Raw genomic sequence first — 19,372 nt, forward strand, 5'->3', positions numbered from 1 at the left:
TTTTATTAACTATAACCAGGCATCTATAATGCAAACAACACAGTCCGCCATCCCCAAGGTTGCCAGTTTTAGTCCGCTGGCTGGAGTGAAACAAGTCCGCACACATATGCACACGCATCGACATGTATGTAATTAGTTTTATTACCTTGTAAGTATAGGTTTGCAAACATCCCCAGCGCTTTTGATGTTAATTGCTGATTTTAGGTTTATAATGGAATAATATAGATTTGCCGTAAGATTTCTTGCGTGAGCGTCTGAAAGCGTGAGTGTCACACCAGATGCGTGAGATCGGCAGCCCTTCATTCCTGTTATTGGGAAGCATCTATGTTTCGCAGAGCACGTTTCGTTTACCGTATTAGGCGTTACTGTGCCTTATAGAAACCCATGGATTAGTCGCTGTTAATAGTTAATACATCAATATACATTAGATGTGCTTTAAGAGAAAGCGAAAACTGCGCTGAACGTACGTTAATTGCCAGTAAATACATCCGTTAATGTTTACCCAGTTCGTCCTGGTAGATGGTCGCAGTCGAAGTGAATAATAATAATTTAATTGTTCTTACTTAAATGAAAAAATCGATAAAACATGCCCACGTGTTGTGTTATAATACATAACCAAAGGCTACTGTATTCTCTGCTTCTGAAGTGGGCGCAGTAGTTAATTAGGAAAGTGAAAGAACGCGCTGCTTGGGGAGTTAAGAAGGAACTTAAAGGTTCTTCCAGGTAAGACCGGTGAGTAATGAGCTTGGTGCTGTAAAATCATTTGCATTGAGGTTTATTGAATGTGGGTCATTTTTGGACGGACGGACGAACGGATGGATGGATGGATGGGTATAGGTGTCGCTCGCTTAGGGCTGCCGCTGATGAAAATAGAAGGTTAGATGGGAATTGATTTCTGTGACGAGGAGAGGATTGATAGTCTCCTGTAGGAAGCCCGTATCTGTGGTCAGTGTTGCTTTATTTCTCCATCCCCCGTCGTCACTCCGGGTTCACCCCACCTATCTTGATTTGTGCCTCTCGTTAAAGCAGCCCCAGATTGCTCAATTGTAAACTATTATGTTGTAAATATCTCTTGTAAAAATTGGCAGGTTTGGAGCAGGAGATAGTTAGGTTTGAGTGGATCACTATGCTAATTCTCTGGGTGTCCTTTTCCTTACTTGTGTTTAGAGTCTTAGGTACAAATTCTTTGTGAAATAATCGGTAGGCCTATATTCTTTTCCAACAAAATTAGTAGATGCATGGGCGTCGCCGCCATTAAATCATAATTTCATAATTATTCATTTGGACCTTTAACATAAAATATTAGTTCACCCAGTGCTGTGTCGTTCCCCCCCCCACATTCACAATGCTTCTGACACCCCTGAGTAAATGATAAAATGAAAGCCTACAAGCACAGATGATGGAACATGCTAGAAAAAATCCTGAAAATTATATAATTGCAATCGTGTGTAGCTGGGCACAAAGTGAGCCGCAATGTCATGAACGTTCACAGCATTCAGGTCTGGGGACTTTCTTTTACTAACTAAACGTTGTTTGTGGTATTGTACCTTGTTTTATAGACCCACAGAGAGACCAATGTAAACATAACTACAGAACAAGTGTTTTAAGAATATTAGCCCTTAAGGTACTCGCATAAAAATGTCAGACTTGTTGTGTAATACGGATTTACTGGTTTTATTTTTATCGAGCCATTGAAATGCAGTATATAGCCTAATAACATATTTCATACTTTACGGTGGTATCATTGTGAAAACAAATTACCACTGTTTTCGTATCTGACAATTCAAAGTGCATTTACATTTGTTTATTTTACAACTTTCAATTAAAACAGCATTAGAGGAAAACACATTCCAGTAATAGTGTCTCTGAGACCGATATCATTCTGCCACAGGCATCCTGTGAATTTTCGGTCCCTTAATACCTTGATGAATTATTCAGCTCCCTCAAGGCATACATGTAAGCAATCTCAGTCACTTGTGCATGAACTTCTGCTGTTTTGTTTCAACTGAGTAGAAAAAGCTCTTCATCAGCGATATCCATTAAACCTTATTTGACACATCGATAAAGGTTGTCTCTACAAAATAAGTCAGACATTGTTATTCATATAATATTGTCCCAGACCTCAATGCATGACAACAATGCCCCATCTAATTGTTAGAAATTAAGTCTCCTCATATTTGAAACAGTTAACAAAGACCTGAAACTATCTTGATGCTGAATATTTGAGGTGATTAATGATGCAGCTTCCTAAAAATTGTTTTTAATGACTAGGCCCAGTATGATGAATTTGTTTTAGTCTATCTAATTTGACTAGCCACATATTCTAGTAAACTGAACTGAAATGCATGTATACGTCCACAGACAGGGTGAAGTAAGTCAGAAGATGAACAAACTATGTCCTAATCCTGGATAAGATAAGTGTTTTCAGTCAAGACTGGTTGGACTTCACCCCCTCCCCCCCAGTGCAGTGTATTGACAGCGGTTTAATTCACGGAAGCAATATGTCCCATGGCTTGACAAGGTAAATCATCCTTGAAGCACCCAGAGTAGCAAAGTAGGTCTCGCTCCTCCCTGAATAATGTCATGTGTTAGAGTGATGGCTTCTGTTTCGTACCGTCATTGGAATCGTCGGGTGGACGGGTTGTGCAGGATACCACAGCAAGCTGTCACACTACAAAAAAAAAAATCACTATGACAACGTGTGGAGGCCGACTCTCCAGCCATCTGCATCGCATACGGGCCAAAATTAATTATTATTTTTTTTCTTTGCAGAAGTCCCTCTGTGGTCACTTGCATGAGTTCCTTCAGAAACTTCAGCTCAGTGTTTAAGAGGGTTATACAGCACAAAATTCAGCTTCAAAATTTAGCCTAAGAATGATATGTTATTGTGTTATTCATACAGTACTTTTAAAATACTCTCAGATTCTTTGCTAAGTCTAAACCAGAATATATATATATATTATTTGCATTATAATACATATATATTTATATAAAACGACTCTATATACACGCCTCTATAGCTAAAAAGTAGTTATCACCTTTGATTGCTGCACCATCTTTTGCATGCCCCATCCCCCCTCCCTATATATATAATGTGTGTATGTGTGTCATCAAATATATGCATTATATTGTGGAGACCAAATGTCCTCACAAAGTGATTTAAAAAAGCTGTTATTTTGACATTGTGGGGACAAGGGGAAATTCCGCCTTAAAAAATCTGTAACTGTGATGAAAAAACTAAAAATGGCCAATTTCGTGTATTTTATTTGGTTACCTATGGGTAATCAAAACAGGTTAGGGCTGGGTAGAGGTTAAGGGTGTCATTGTTGGGATTAGGGATTTGCCTATAGAAATCAATGGACGGTCCCCAGAAAGATATGAGTCAAGGTGTGTGTGTGTGTGTGTGATTACATTACTACACAGGGTAAACACACGTCAGCAACAACAAAACATAAACATGGAAAAAAGCACATCAGTGTGACGTGAATTTAACATACGCTGAAAATGGCCAGTGACGATCTTTAAGCATACTGGTGGGGGGGGTTGTGCCTTTAGCTATAATCCTCCAACTGTCATCTCAGTTTATGCACAAATGCATTATCTTAGTGGGAATTGTAAAGGAATTGGAGTGCAGAATGATATAAGTAAGGAAAAATCAATTTTACAAACATCATAATAGTGCGGTTCAGAATAGCACCAGCAGGTGGTGCTGTGGACCTCATCTAATTTTGGCAAAGTCGTGGATATTATTGAATACTACAGTATGTGCTGTATAGCATAATATTATGTGCTTGTAAAGTGTAATATTTAAATATGTGGTTTCACCTATTCACCTATCCCTGTTAAGCACTTGATATATGCTGTTCTCATAAAGGTTGAGATTTATGTCTCCTGTTCCTGTCTTATAAGGCAGATGGAATTAAACCAGTAAAGCTTGATCCATTTCGTGATTTTTCATTTAAAATAATAATATATATATTTTTTAATTATTCAGGTTTTATTTATTATTCATCATAATTGAGGATAAGAATCTTACTGTATGATGCCACCAGGGATTGGATCCATCAAATTCCCTTCTTATCCTACAGGCTAAGTGCTAAAGCCTGATTTCTGAGCTGAACCCTGCTGTAGTTGTGCGGTTGTGTTCAGTGTTACCCAACATTTATTTATGCAGTCATTGATTTCTGCCCACAGACCATTGTTCTGGACCTTGTATGTTTATTCTGTCCTAAATGAAAAGAATTTATCCTTGTGTAGCTGAATTATTTAAAAGCTGACCGCTACACACAGACCTGAGAAACAAAAGCCCCTTTTAACTGTCCTCTGTGGTCTGTGGGTTTAATACAGCTGGAGTGTGTCAGCTATAAAGGCGAGTACTGTTCCTTTAAAAGGCGGTGCCACACAGAACATTATGTCACCATGGCTTCCCCAGTCCTTGGACTAATGATGCTGAGAGTTGCTCAGCTTGGATTTTTTTTCTGCCTCTCTCCACTCCTCTGCTCACTCACTGCTAGTGTGACTTCTCTCCCTCACTCTTTCTGTGTGTCTTCCCTCTCTCATTCTCTCTGTGCGCCCTCTCTCTCCCTATCGCTCTCTCTCCCCTCTCGTCTCTCCTCCAGCAGGGATGTAGCACTCTTTCCCAAACTTGAGCCAGTCCCCCACACACCAGGAGATTCTCAGGCAGCCGCTTGCTGCGTTTTGGGGGCACTTTTTACATTTAGTTTGTGATTTCAGCAAAAAAAAAAAAAAAAGGTAAAGAAACTCCTCCATTTTGGACTTTTTGGTTTTCTTTCTTTCCTCCTGGGGGGAGGGGTGGGGGCAGGGGAGGTCATGGCTTTGAGGGAGAGCGTCCTGCCCATCAGCGAGGTGTCGGGCTCCTTCCCGGAGGTGGTGGAGCTCAACGTGGGGGGTCAGGTGTATGTCACCAAGCATTCGACGCTGGTCAGCGTCCCTGACACCACGCTGCACACCATGTTCTCCCGCCGGCCACTCCGCGACCTGCCGCGCGACAGCCGCGGCCGCTTCTTCATCGACCGCGACGGCTTCCTCTTCCGCTACGTGCTGGACTTCCTGCGCGACCGACAGCTCGTCCTCCCTGAGCACTTCCCCGAGAAGGAGCGGCTCCAGCGGGAGGCCGAGCACTTCCAGCTGGCCGAGCTGCTCCGGCTCCTGGCCCCACGGGTGCCCAAGCAGGGCTCGGTGAACGACGAGGGCTGCCTGAGCGACCTGGAGGAGAGTTCTCAGAGCAGCGAGCCGGCCCGCTCGGCCTCCGGCGCCGACCGGTGCTCAGGCTTCCTCACCGTTGGATACCGCGGCTCGTACGCCGCCGTCCGCGACGGCCAGACCGACGCCAGGTTCCGGCGTGTGCCGCGGATCGCCGTCTGTGGCCGAATCGCCCTGGCCAAGGAGGTGTTCGGCAACACGTTGAACGAGAGCCGGGACCCCGACCGACCGCCGGAGAAATACACGTCTCGCTTCTACCTGAAGTTCACCTACCTGGAGCAGGCCTTCGACCGGCTCTCGGAGGCCGGCTTCCACATGGCGGCCTGCAACTCCACCGGGACGGCCGGCTTCGTCAGCCAGCGGCGGGACGACAAGATCTGGAGCAGCTACACTGAATACATCTTCTTCAGTAAGTGCTGGGGTTCCTTCAATCTTCCAGGAAATAAGTGACAGTATTTGGGGCTCTTCTCTTCACATCCAAGCGATTTCATTCTGAGTTGTGAAAGTGGTCTGGATGGGATATGGGATACTGGGGGTAATTTTCTGGTGGGAATGAGAGTCTGGGTAAGTTGGGGGGGGGGGGGGGGGGTACGCGAAACATGGTGCGGGTGATCAAAAGTGATGTCTCAGTTTTTGCCCATGGAGGTGTCTAACCCCGCCCCCCAGGGCCATCCGCCAAAGCTACGCTCCACCCCCTCCCCGATCAGATGCCACATATCCAAACAGTCTTCTGTCTGCATCTGCTGCACCAACAGGTGGAGGAGGATGGAAAAGTGGGGTTGGGGGGGGGGGGGTTCACCTCCGACTCAGGGACCTTATTTCTCTGGACACGCTGCCACCTCACTTGCCCGTCGTGTTGAACTGGCTGGTTAAATGAACAGCCGACTCACTGCACTCACCGCACCTGTCTCACCTCACTGTGTGAGACAGGTGCAGTTCAGCATCAGACATACACTTCTGCTCTCCTTTGATGTTCAGGTTAGTCTCTTCACCATAATGGGAAGCAGGTCCTGGGAAATTAAAGCTCAATGACCCTGAAGGCATTTGCGGGCTCACAGAGACAAGCTCCGCTTCTCCTTCCTTCACAGCAGCCCTCATTCAATTCATCTTCACAGAAACGGCTTATTTTCTGAAGGCTTGGGAAAAACCAAGGGAAATTATAGACATTTGAGCACAAAGAAACTGTTCATAGGAAATAGGCACATGTGCAAAATGGCGCTCTTAGAAATGTGTGCGTCTGTGTGTGGTTTTCATGCTGCGTGCATATAATTTAGAACGTGATAAAACAATGGCATGACAGTCATTAAGAATTTGCTCTCGGTGAGTAATGCGTCCTCAGTTTGTTGCAGCTGATGTACAGAACTGTGCAAAAGATTTTAGCAGTCAAAGGAAATGTTTAGAGCTATTTATCAGGGTAGCAAGTGTATATTTCCTCAGAATTTGCTCACAATTTAACCTTAGAATATGTGCCATTAAGAGTAACACGATAAAAACTAGTAAGAATTTTTTCTGTTCTCCAAGAAGCTGCTGATATATAGTTGGATGGCTATATGAACACAGCTTCAGTTCCCTAACCTCTCCTCAGGGGCACCTCAGCCATTCCATATATTTAGTAAATTTCACCACCAGCTCATTTAATTAATTAATCAGTTTAAAAAGCCAATGAGATATTGATTAGCTATACGAGGTCTGCTAGCGGTTGGATGGTTGTTGCAAATTCTGGGTGACTTTAGGAAAGGTCCCAAAACGGCTAAGCTCACACACTTTGACGTAAGAACATAAGAACATAAGAAATTTACAAACGAGAGGAGGCCATTCGGCCCATCAAGCTCGTTTGGGGAGAACTTAACTAATAGCTCAGAGTTGTTAAAATCTTATCTAGCTCTGATTTAAAGGAACCCATGGTTTTAGCTTCCACTACACTAGCAGGAAGACTATTCCATACTCTAACTACACGCTGTGTAAAGAAGTGCTTACACCAACAGGAAGATCATTTAAACATTATTTTCTTTGACAGCATAAGACTTTTGCACAACAGTGTAGTTTTCTTCTTGATGAAGATGAGGATTCTGGGAAATTGCCCTAATATGAAACAAATTACATAAAGCTTTATTAGCCTTTTGTATAAGACCAGCTACTTTGAAATGTGTCAGTTTTTGCATATCCCATCTTGCTCTCATTTGAGACATATACACTCATACTGAGGTTAGAGCAAAGCTTGGGGTCTGAACACAGGGTCAGCCGTCCACCCAGTGCCCCGGAGCAGGTTTTGGGGGTTAAGGACCTTCCTTAAGGGCCCAGCAGAGATGTAGGTACTCTCCTGAACGTGGCATTAGTGTTTGAGAGAACCTTCAAGCTGGTGTTTAGATCTTTGTTTGTTTCCTGACCCGGTCTCTCTTCATCAGTTCTGGAACTTAGAGCCGTCAAACTGGCGGGAATGAATGACCTAGCAGTGTGTCCCCCGTTCACGCGATGTGGGACACCCATCACGTGAGGTCCCAGCAACCTCAGGGGTCCGCGGGTGCTGCCTGCTGATTTGAAGGCTCTGACCAGGGTGAGAAAAGTCAGTGGAATAGGGGGGGTTGCTTTGTTGCCTGGTTTTATTCCATGGGATGCTGATGTTTCATGAGTCCAGTGCTAGTTACCCCTGGATATGCCTCACGACTGGGCTTGTTTTATATGCAGGGTTGGGGGAGATAATTATTTTCAGTATCACAAGAATGAATTCCCTTGAGGAATCAGTTGATTTAATTGTCTCACACAGGCATTCTTCTTATATCTGTCATTTTGATTGAAATCATTTTGTATGACTGTGTATGCATGTGGAATGTGCATCTCCATGTGTACATGAGTTTTCATGTAAAATGACAATTGCAAAGTAATCATTGTAAAAAAGTCTCATTCCACTTCCCGTCTACTTCCTGTCCACTTCCTATCCACTTCCCGTCTACTTCCTGTCCACTTCCCATCCACTTACCGTCCACTTCCTGTCCACACTTTCCCCATCAGTCCTTTCAGCAGTGGTATTAAGAGAAACTGAAAAGCTTGTTTTCTTGTTGTGTTGTCAGCGATTCAGTACAGATGTCTGTCCTCCCTGCTCCCTGATGTAATTAACTCTCTTCACAAAGATGCTGCTTTTTTCGCTTGCTGGTTATGTGCTGTCCGTGACCCAGCGTGCCAAGATATTTCAGAAGCTGGCATGAAATAATCAAGAGCATCCTTTGGCGAAGCGAATGATTAAGCACATTTCGAGTGGCCAGTCAGCAAACCAACGGGATGCACATACCATATGTGTGGAGACCTGTCTTGAATAGCCAGGGATTTGCTTTCTAGGTGTTCCACACCATTAGATATTCAATCTTCCCTCCAGCAAAAGGGACTGGAGTAAGGCTATCAGGCTTGGGTTCCTCTCCCATTTATTCCTGTCCACCGTTCGTCACAAACTAAGCCGTGTCCTTCCCTCGTTCCTCAGGCGTTCATGGAAACCCCCACGACCTCATTTTAGAGCGTCCCACGGCAGGCCAACCGCCGGTCTGTCTCATATTCACTTGGCACTTGGCGCGGCCCAGAGAATGAGAGACACCAGAGGAGGGAAGAGCCTCGGCTCGCATCGATTTCGCCTCTGATTATGTCTGGAAAAAAAACTTCAGCTATGGTTGCCTTTGGCGGTCAATAAAAGCAGTTGATGTTGAAAAAGAAATAAATCTCTAGGATTCCAGGTTCTGAAAAAGGTGTCGATCTGGAGGTGATCTTCTATAATGACGACTGAGCAAGTAGATGGAAATGGTGGATGCTGATGAGCTCCGACTTGACCTAGTCCATCATTGTGATGTCCATTTTTGCATCAGTAAATGTGTCTTTGGTCTAACTTTCATGGTAGGATTACAGGGAAAAGCATTGTGCCAAAGACAGTGGGTAACATCCAACTGCATTTAATGCAGCTTAGCATCCAGTCACCTGGATAATGCTACAGCTGCTGTAACCCAACAGCAGATGTGAAGGACACACATCGAGGAGATCTGTTCTTCATGGGGGAAATGGCGCGTGACTCCTGCTGTTTCATTTGGGCGACATCTGCCAGAGCTGGATTTTCAAGCGAACAGGAAATCCAAAACAACCACCCAGTCTGCTTGACCCAGATTGACACACCTGTCCGCGTACGGTACTGTCACTTACGGGAAAATAATCAGAAGAGATTAGGACCCGTCTCAAGGGCACCTCACCCTTACTAAACCATTTACCTCCGCTCCCCCCAAAAGGAAAGAATAGATATCTAGGAACTGATGCTGCAAAACCATGTGAATTATGAATATTCTTCTCGACTGCCCTAATGTTGTCAAGGTGCAGCGTTTTAGACATAGCTGCCAAATATCAGAGCGCGTGGGTGGAGATGCTGGCTTATAATTGATCAGGTTATTACATACTACTGCTGTGACATCCCACTCTTCCTCTAAAGCCCACTGGCTTATGTTATTGTTCCATATTCATGAATAATTCATGAGTCAGCCTGCAACTGGTTATTATAAGAACATGCACTGTTTCCCGACCCAGCCTGAGCCTTTATCTGTGGCAACACACAAATACAACAACTCTAGTAAAGCAATTTGTTCCATTTTGTAGGTCTTTCAAAGTGGCTTTGGCAGCTGTGACGTTAGATAACACCCTGTTTCTCTGTATAGAAGAATAAAATATGTTCATATTTAAGGATGAACATGTACATTTGTGGATTTTTTTCAGTTGTGGTGTTAGCGTTCTTTGTGTGTATCTTTTTTTAAGATTCATGCTGAATTTGCTAAAATAGTCTTAGGAGAGCGAAGCAAGGGTCCAAAAATGCCTTCTGTGTGTTTTTAATTTGTTTTCAAGTTCTGCTTTTCTGTGGATATTAATTGGTTTCCAATACCTGTGTACGGTGAGGAAACTGTAGAATTTAATTCAGTGGCTAACACTGAAATTCTCATCAGTATGTCCCAGGGAGAGCCAGGTGTCTTTTGGCAGAAGGGGATGGGAAACTCTGTACTGCAGCTGAATGAGATGTTTGCTGGTGTAGGGTTGCTGAATTCATAAGAAGAGGAAGGTGAGAAGGTCTGAGTTGAGGGTGGGGTGGGGGGGGGCATTTAGGTTCATTTCTTTGTGTTCTTTTCACTTTTTCTGAAGTTTTAAAACCACTTCTGCTTCTGTCTAGAAATAAGCTGCCGGATGCCTGCGTTGTGGAGGTATCAGGCTGCGCTATTTTAATTACTGGCTGCCTTCCTTGCAGGATTTACCGCAGCCGTTATGTCAGATGTCTGTTTCATCATAACAGTGATATACCACTGGGGCTACCATTCAGCCAGTATAAATTCCCGTCCGACGAAGGTCACTGCTACAGGGACAGCGCCAGACAGGCCAATCTGAAAACCATTCTTCCTGAGACATGAGTCTCCGTTCATCCTGACTCCGCCTCCCATGGGATGCAATCATACATTTTTCATTCAATCCTCCTGGCTGTTAACAACTTAAGGCCTCAGAGGAAACCAAATGAAATTCTGCAAGAATATTATTACTCAACATTGGACATGAAGTGAAATATATAGAGACACTGCACATGAGACACAACAAAACAGTCCTGGCTTCAGGGTTGGGAATTAAATTTTCGAATTTAGTATGTTCAATTCCTTAACCTCTGCATGACTGTACAGGGAAAGAGTCCCTTCTGTATTTTCTGCCGACTTTATTAATCTCAACTTTGGATCCCAGTAAAACTGACAGCAGTATTTCAACACTCTTGGTGTTTGAGTCCTGTGGAATCAGTGTCAGTGTTAAATTAATTTCAGTCAGCGCAGTGTGTGGCTCATCAGATTAGACGTCTTTGCTTGTGAACTGAAAGTTGTCATTTCAAATCCCGTTACTGGAACATTAGCCATACCTCCATTGAGTCCTAGTGCAAGGTCCCAAATTTCTCTCCCCAATTTCATTAACTTAACACTGTCAGTTTTGCTTGCTGGTTACTTCGACCGACAGCCACAGTGGAGAGCAAGTTCTGCACAATAACATGCAGCTCATGAAGCCATAGCTTAGTTTCTCTCCAGTGTCCTGGAGGGAATTGAAATTTACATGCATGACCCATGAAGTGAAAAGGGAAAACACAGACAGGAGGCAAGCAAACAAGCGACAGTTTAAGCATGCAGTGACCTGACAGGTCGCAGTGAATAAATAAACACTGCCAGCAGTCCATGATAGGAAGAAAGATGCTTCATGAGGGATAGCAGCATTAGTCAAAAACTGATACGCCAGTGGCCTAAGCTAGGCTAACGTGTTAGCACTCTTATACCAGGATGACAAGGACAGCAGTGCCCTGACGATCATTCTACCTCAAAATAGCCAGTGAGAGACACTTGGACCATAACTGCTATCAGGCCGGAGCACAGTTTCCATGTCTAAGTATGATGGCTGCACTGTTTAAACAATAAGTAAATTCTCCAAGCTATTTTGACACAAATCCAATAGGGGAGGGAATTCAGGGGCTTTGGCTCCAGCTGAAAACTGATTTGCGCCCAAAGTGCCCCCTCCCCTATCATTCATTGATTCAAAATATATTATTGGCTAATGATAAGGTCGACTCCTCTCTATGAATTTTGGCCCTTTGGTTCGCCCCTAAAGGTGATTTTTCTCAGAGAAACTGGGATGGTGGTTCAGGGGGTCGTGCTTTAGCCAAGAACATCCAGGGTTCAAGAATGTATGTGTGGGATTTGCATGACTGCCCAAGTATCCTCTTACCACTAAAAAGCATCCACTTAGGTGCAGTGGTATCTTTAAATTGCCCATCATGTCTGAGTGTGTGCCCTGTAGCGGACTGGCATCCCACGCAGTGTGTGCCCTGTAGCGGACAGACATCCCACGCAGTGTGTGCCCTGTAGCGGACTGGCATCCCACGCAGTGTGTGCCCTGTAGCAGACTGGCATCCCACGCAGTGTGTGCCCTGTAGCGGACTGGCATCCCAAGCAGTGTGTCCCCTGTCTGCCCTGAGCTCCCTGGACAGGCTGCGAACTCAGCGTGACCCTGTACTGAAGTGCCATGGAAGATGCGTGGACGATCAGAGAAAGGAGAAAGCCTTTGGAGAATGCCAGCCTGTGCGAATACCTTCAAGGTGGTGCACGGATGGCAGATGTGTGCTGAGAGGAATGAGGAATTACAGGCAAAGATGCGTGTGTACTTTCAGTGGCTACAGTGAAATCAGACTGTATTCACGCAATGCTATAATGTATATAATGTGGATATAATGATTCTGGCAAAAAAATATTGTAATAACATTAAATGGAGGCTTTGATTAATGCTGAGATTAGCTTTTGGATTAGTATGTGTTCATAAGCAGAAACGGGGTAGTGGTGTGTCTGGCATGATACAGGGCCGATTTAGGGACACTAATATTTTTTGTTGTCAGTATAACAATATTGTCAGAAATTGTTGTATATTGTTAACAGATGTATCAGTAATACCTGTAGCCTGTGGAGAAATTACATACAAATGAGTGCCTTTTGCTGCACTATTTTAAAGGAGCAATTTGCATTTTTTAAGGATTGATCAAAGGCGGGGGGGGACGATGCACAGTTTACTTTCCTCTGCTGCTGTTTAATTGATGGACAATCTATCGTGTCTTGTCTAGAAATGCTTATTTTACGGTTTAAAAGACACAATACTGCTAATGGTGACACGGCGTGCTTTGTAGTCATTAGCCTGATCAAACGTTACAGGAAGCGGGAGATTTAAGATGCAGCACGTTTGGGAACAAATTAAATCAGCTATTAGTCATGGAAAATTACTCACTTCTCCGCTGAAAAACTTGAGTGAAAGACTTACACACTGTGATATTCGACTCATGAGTTATTTTACTATTGTTATATTTCTAAATGTTTTGTTTTTTATGTAAATTCTAGAAAAGGCATGTGTTTAACATAAATATAATTTGAGAAGCATCCATTCATCTCTAAGGGGAAAGTGGAAAAAATTGAATAGAAACAATTTTTATAAATTTTAATTTGCAGAAAGATGGTTAACTATTTGTGTGGGATGAGAAGGCAAGATTGTGGCATTTAAGACTGAAGTATTATGAATAATTTAATTTGCTGTCTCTGTGGTTACATCTGTTTATATGTTGTTGGTCTACCTTCCTAAAAATATTGCAATGATAAAACTAATTATTAATCCCACAAATAATTCAGAATGTGTGGTACGGATCCCCGTGCAACTGAGTCTCACACACCTGTTTCTGCACGTTGCACAGTGATTAGATATGCCCTTGTTGACAACTGGTATAGCCTGCATATATTGAAAAAATCAGTTATTTTAATGATCTTTTAAAATTAAGGTCAAGGGACCCTACAATGCTAAGCCCAAGGATTATCAATTACACCAGTATGTCTCCTAGTAAACAGCTATTGCTCTGGAAATCTAATTTCAGAAGCAGCGTCCAGGTCTGCTTGGGGTCCACCTCTTTCGAAGCTGCCATCTTGATGGATCTCTCTAGGGTAAAGTTGACTACCTCAGCAGTTATTGAAATTTTTGCAATGCTGCGGCAATAGTTAGCATTTGCATGCCAGGCGACACATTCACCTCATCCCGGCTAGTGAATGATTATGTCCAGGCTGGTGACTTGAAATTAAATGGGCTTCACTGGCGTTTCATCTCTTTAGCATGTAGCATTCTGTACCAGGAAAACCAGTCTCGTCCGGCTTACATTTACGTCCTTAGAAACGTGTTACGATGACTGCTTCGATGGTCTCAATTCGTTGCCTGTCTAGTATTTATTCATACATGATAATGCCACAGTTTGTCACAAAGATAAACAAAGGAACGAGCATTTGGGCAAAGGTGATGAATCTGAATGCCTGTTTTAGACTGAGCAACTGAGCAAGAATGATGTTACTGTGTCCCTCATACACATTATTAGGGATTGTATTATCAAACATATTAGTGCAGAGTCCTCCATTTAAAAAACAGGTAACGTTACTTTTGAAACATACATTAGAGCTGTTAGCCATTCAAAAATGCCACTATTCTCTCCATTCTTAAGTCTCATCACAAAAAAAAAATAAGTGGTATTTCTTACTGTGTAAATTGACAGAATCATTCTCAGTTGACCCAGGAACAAAATACATTCATCCATCCATCAACCCTGCAGCTGCTTATTCAGGACAGGATCATCCTGAAGACTGTCTGAGGAAGCATGAGGCACAAGGCAGGGGACACACTGAACTAGCTGACAGTCCATGACAGGGGACGCACACACACATACACGCACACACACACATACACGCACACACACACACATACACGCACACACACACAGGCACACACACACGCACGTACACACACATACACGCACACACATACATACACACACACACATACAGGCACACACACGCACATACATACAGGCACACACACACACACGTACACACACATACACGCACACACATACACACACACACATACATGCACACACGCGCACATACATGCACACACGCACATGTAGGGTAAACATACAGTATCCTTATGGGGACTGCTCATTCATTTCAATGGGAAAAATGCTAACGCTAACTATGACAACCTTAACCCCTACCCTGCCCTAACCATAACCATAAGTAACCTAACAAAATACAAGAGTTTTTGCATTTTTAGTTTTTTCATAGCAGTAACCGATTTTTATAAAATAGTTTTCCCTTATGGGGACCAGGAAACCGGTCCCCATATGGGAAAAAAATGGATATTTATCACGTTATGGGGACATTTATGTCCCCATAAGGATAGGTAATCCAGCTCGCACGCACGTACACGCACATACACGCACACACAAACATACGCACGTAGACACACGCACACACACGCACACACACACACACACACACACCAGTACACTCATAATCCCTAAAACGTCATGTCCTTAAAAATATTTATTTTTTATTGTTACATGCATGTCCTCCTGAGATTCGGGGAAATGTTTCTTTTAATATTGATTAAAATATTGATTTGACCAGAAGAAGATGTTGTCAAGGTCACTCCCCCACACCTGTGATGTCATCTTAAAGCCCTAACTGTCTTCCTTAAGGGACAACGGGACTTAATTGAGTGGCATGTATAGTGTGAGAGATACGAGCCGAGGACAGAAATCTCAGGAGAATCAAGTAATAACTTCAGCATCCAGGTCCATTCATTTCCAGCACTGCCTTCATCAAGAATGTGATAAATAACACCATACCAAGGAAAGATTAACCCCTCTGATCAGCTGAGTTTAAAATAGTCCTCGAGGGGCATCTTTTGTGGGTCTGCTGATCTTGGGAGACTTTCATAGCACCAAACCTCTTCTCCGTTTATAGTGAGCCAAATTATCTTGACATTTCCGTTGACTGAAATGATAAGCTGTAAATTAAATAACACCCATGAACTCATTACATAACACCGTTTCATTGGCAGGCTTTGCTTATGCACAACTTGAGTTAATAAATTCTAAATTCTTTAATTAATACCACTTAACTGCTAATCTGTGAAAAATTTAATGTGGAAAAAAATGGTTCAGTTACCCCCCTCCCCCACAGAGAGACCTATGAAGAGCACATTTAATTGCATGAAATAGACTCGGCATAGGCGGGATGCACAAGCGTCGATCAATAAAATGAATCAGTGCCACAATGGGAGCAAACAGGCCCATCTGATTGATGGACAAATCCTGGATGTGCAGTGCACATAAGAGTTCATTTAGGCAGTTCCAGGCAATTATCTTGGTGGGAACATCACAGCAGAACCACGGGACTTGGCAGCAAGGAGCAGGTTTGCTGGCAGAATTCACGTTTTTGGGGGGGGGTTTTGAAGGATGGAGTGAGGTTAGGCCAACGTGCCACAAATGTAGACGTGAAATCAGGGGACCAGGTTTTGTAGAAATTAGAAAATGCACCGAAAGGGCACTCGGTTAGGCAGGAGGAGAATTCAGACATTAATATGTACACTGTATTGAGAATGGAACAATTTAATATGAAAAAAATGGTTAGCCCAACCATAACCATCTCCTAACAGCCAAAAGTCAAATACAAAACAAATTTGGTAATTTAATTACATGTCAAAATGACCCATAATGACCCAAATTTCAATATTTTAGCCCTTAGTGTGACCACATGGTTCCAGGTCATGTGATCGCTTCCTGCTGTAAAGTATGCAGGTAGGAACGGGGACACTGAACTCGTGCTCGGATATTTCCTCGCGTGTCCTTGGTGACCGAATGGAAATGTGTGAACTGACATCTGTGCAGACCAGTCAGCTGGGCCAATGATGGAGATCTGCACGGGCAGGAAATGCGGCATCCATGCAGGAGTGCACTTTATGTCTGTCCCCTTTACTGCTTTTATGACTGTGTTGCCCCCCCCCCCCCAAGAAACAAAGTGCCATCTGCCTCCTCTCACACAGGATTCATGCCAGCGTCTCATTTAGCCGCGCTGCTGCGTGGAGACGTGCATGTGAGATCCGGATCCCACTGCGGATGCACAGATCAAATCTGGTGAAGATTAAAACACCCGACTGTCTCCTGTTAAGTTTGCCCCTCCTCCTCCTCCATCCCCCTTTCCCAGGCAGGGTGACTACCCTTCTGTCCTGGTGGCTTAAAACAGACGCCATGTTTAAGGTCCCATAGTCAGGGGGATTCTAGGATTTTTTTTAGGGTGGAGCCATAAGAGACGCTATAATTCATAAAAAGTGGCCAGGCTTATTATTAACCAATGATATGTTTTGAGTTAGTGAGTAACGGGAGAGGCGGCACTCTGGGAGCCAATCAGCTTTCATCTGGGGCCAGTGCACCTGAAGCCCCGCCCTTTTATCCCCCTGCTTCACAGTGCCAGTATTATGTTAATGGTGGGTAAGTATTTAGATGTGAATTCCATTTCCATTTACATATTTATCCAATGCTTTTATCCAAAGTGACGGACAAGCGAGGCAAATAGAACCTTGCAAACATTCATGCTGTCAAGAAGTCGGCTAGGCATAAGCTCAGCTAGGCCGAGCTTCCAGTGGATGCCCAGGTACAAGTGTAAGCAGTACTGAAGCAGGAGCTGCACAACATCTCCCAAACAAAGCGAGAAGCTAATAAGACTATTCAAGGACCATTAGTACAACTAAAGAGCATTCAAGGAACTTAAAGATGCATCAGACCCCCTCTGCACCTTCAAGAAACGCCTCAAGACCCATCTGTTCCATGAATTAACCTGATGATTGGATGTGGTTTGGCAGCTCATTCCACCATCAGGGTAGCACACGAGGACCTCGCAAATGAGTCCCAGCCATTTATGTATTTTATTCTCATTACCCCCAGAGCCTTCCAGCTATTGTTGAATCCTGCGGATTAAACATGGCAGGTTGATGGGAGATAATGTTCATCAGTCGTGTTTCTTTGGTCATCGCAGAGCCAGTTTCGTGATGATACTGCATTACGCCTAGCAGTAGCAACAAGGACTGAGAAATGAGTGACTAATTATTTGCAACTGATTTTGCCAAGTGAGATTTTGATACGTGCTAGTTTCGCGCATGACTCATAAGTCAATGTGCATATTATATTGACGTACTGCTGGAAAGTTTTATTTAAAGTTTTCCATTTGAGGATGTGAAGAGCAACGAGGGAATACAAATGACAGTAAGTCCTCCCTGAACAGTTCAAGATGGAACTCGTATAATCAAGGGAGGGCAAGTTTAAGCAAACACATGATGTATGCAAATAACTCGAGTTCACAGTCTAAGTAACACTTCATTGTCACGCAGTCACAAAGATAAATATGGTCTGAACACCATAAAATGCCCTAAAAATATGATTCCATGGACCAGGAGTAAGGTAGCTCATGGAACCCATGATTTTCAAGCAGACATAATACTTTGGTGTTTTAGTGCTATATAAAAGTTCTCATCTAGTCAATATCTTTTAATACATCTTGAAATCCCACTAAGTTTCTTCTCCTTGTAAGAAATGAATAGACGTTTTAGTCTTTGCTTTGTGCTGGTACTATTTCTTCATCATTCTACCTTTCATATAAGACGTCCTTGACCTCCCACAGTCAACATCTTCAGCCATTCTGTTACTGAAACATCTAATCATACCTCATTCTTCTCTGTGAGGAGCACAGTCGCCTCTCTTTTTACGCACTCTAGGGAATATAATTTGTTGTCCTTCTGAAGTTGTTTACCTGACATCTGTGGCCTGTACTACGAAGCGGGGTTACTGGCTTATCGGGGTAACTTGTCAGATTTAAGGTACCACAGTTTAAATGGACTTCGTATTGATTCACTTACATTTTGCCCAGACTACCTTAAATCCGACAGGTTACCCCGATAAGCCAGTGACCCCGCTTTGTAGTACAGGCCTCTGATGTTATTATTTCTGGGTCTTTGTTGTAATTTTTTCTCTTTGTCCTCCCTTGAGACTATTTGTTGCAGTGTGACTACAGGGAATGGAGTTTTCACTTCATGTTTTGACTATGCGCTGTACTGGAGCTGTGTGGTTTGAGTATCAATTTAAATGGTGTTTTGTTGTGGAATATGACTTTTGTGGGAGGAAGTTTGTAAACACTTAAACAAACATGAATGGCTACATACGCAGAGTAAATATTTGCTTTTGAGTCTTATGTCCGATGCAAATTTATGAAAAAGTATTCCATTAATTTAACAAAAAGAGTTTTATACACGCAGTAGTACAATGTAACAGTAGCAGTGTACATAGATTAAAGTTGGTCTTTAATATAAATTATTCTAGCTACATAAAAAGGCATAATTGTTCATCAAATATGATCTTCCCATTTTATGACTAGTTATATAATCCATGGAAAGTTTTGTCTGGAATTTTACCCTAAGCTATGCGAAAGCTGTCGCAGCCATAATAACACATAAACATGTTGCAAACATGGCAATTGCAAACATTAGGACATCAATCCCATGGAAATGGAAATATAAGAATTCCTTTATAATTCAATAAGAAATATGTGAACCAATAATTCAATCCCTGCTCTCTGGCTTCCTTTAAATAGGGTTAATGAAATAATGCTCAGGATGAGCAACTGGAAAGTGAATAGATGGATGGAACAAAACTTTAGGTGACCTGCATTAATCATCTCTATTTGCACATGGCAAACACAATGGAGCAACA

General features: G+C 43.1%; 1 protein-coding gene across 2 annotated transcripts in view; it reads left to right on the forward strand.

Moving 5' to 3' along the window:
- The first annotated feature begins 1,089 nt into the window (after positions 1 to 1,089).
- The window catches only part of LOC111849390 (BTB/POZ domain-containing protein KCTD8-like), a 30,867-nt gene continuing 12,584 nt past the window's right edge, over positions 1,090 to 19,372 (forward strand). Inside the window, exons 1-2 of one of the 2 annotated variants that reach the window (XM_072697753.1) lie at positions 1,090 to 2,521; positions 2,773 to 5,632. In XM_072697753.1, the coding sequence (XP_072553854.1) occupies positions 4,831 to 5,632 (802 nt within the window). In that variant the 5' untranslated portion in view covers positions 1,090 to 2,521; positions 2,773 to 4,830. Of the gene's footprint in view, positions 5,633 to 19,372 lie in introns of both variants that reach the window. The other variant, XM_023822220.2, reaches the window with a different exon arrangement.

The sequence above is a fragment of the Paramormyrops kingsleyae genome, chromosome 12 (assembly GCF_048594095.1).
Source record: "Paramormyrops kingsleyae isolate MSU_618 chromosome 12, PKINGS_0.4, whole genome shotgun sequence".
Lineage (NCBI taxonomy): Eukaryota > Metazoa > Chordata > Actinopteri > Osteoglossiformes > Mormyridae > Paramormyrops > Paramormyrops kingsleyae.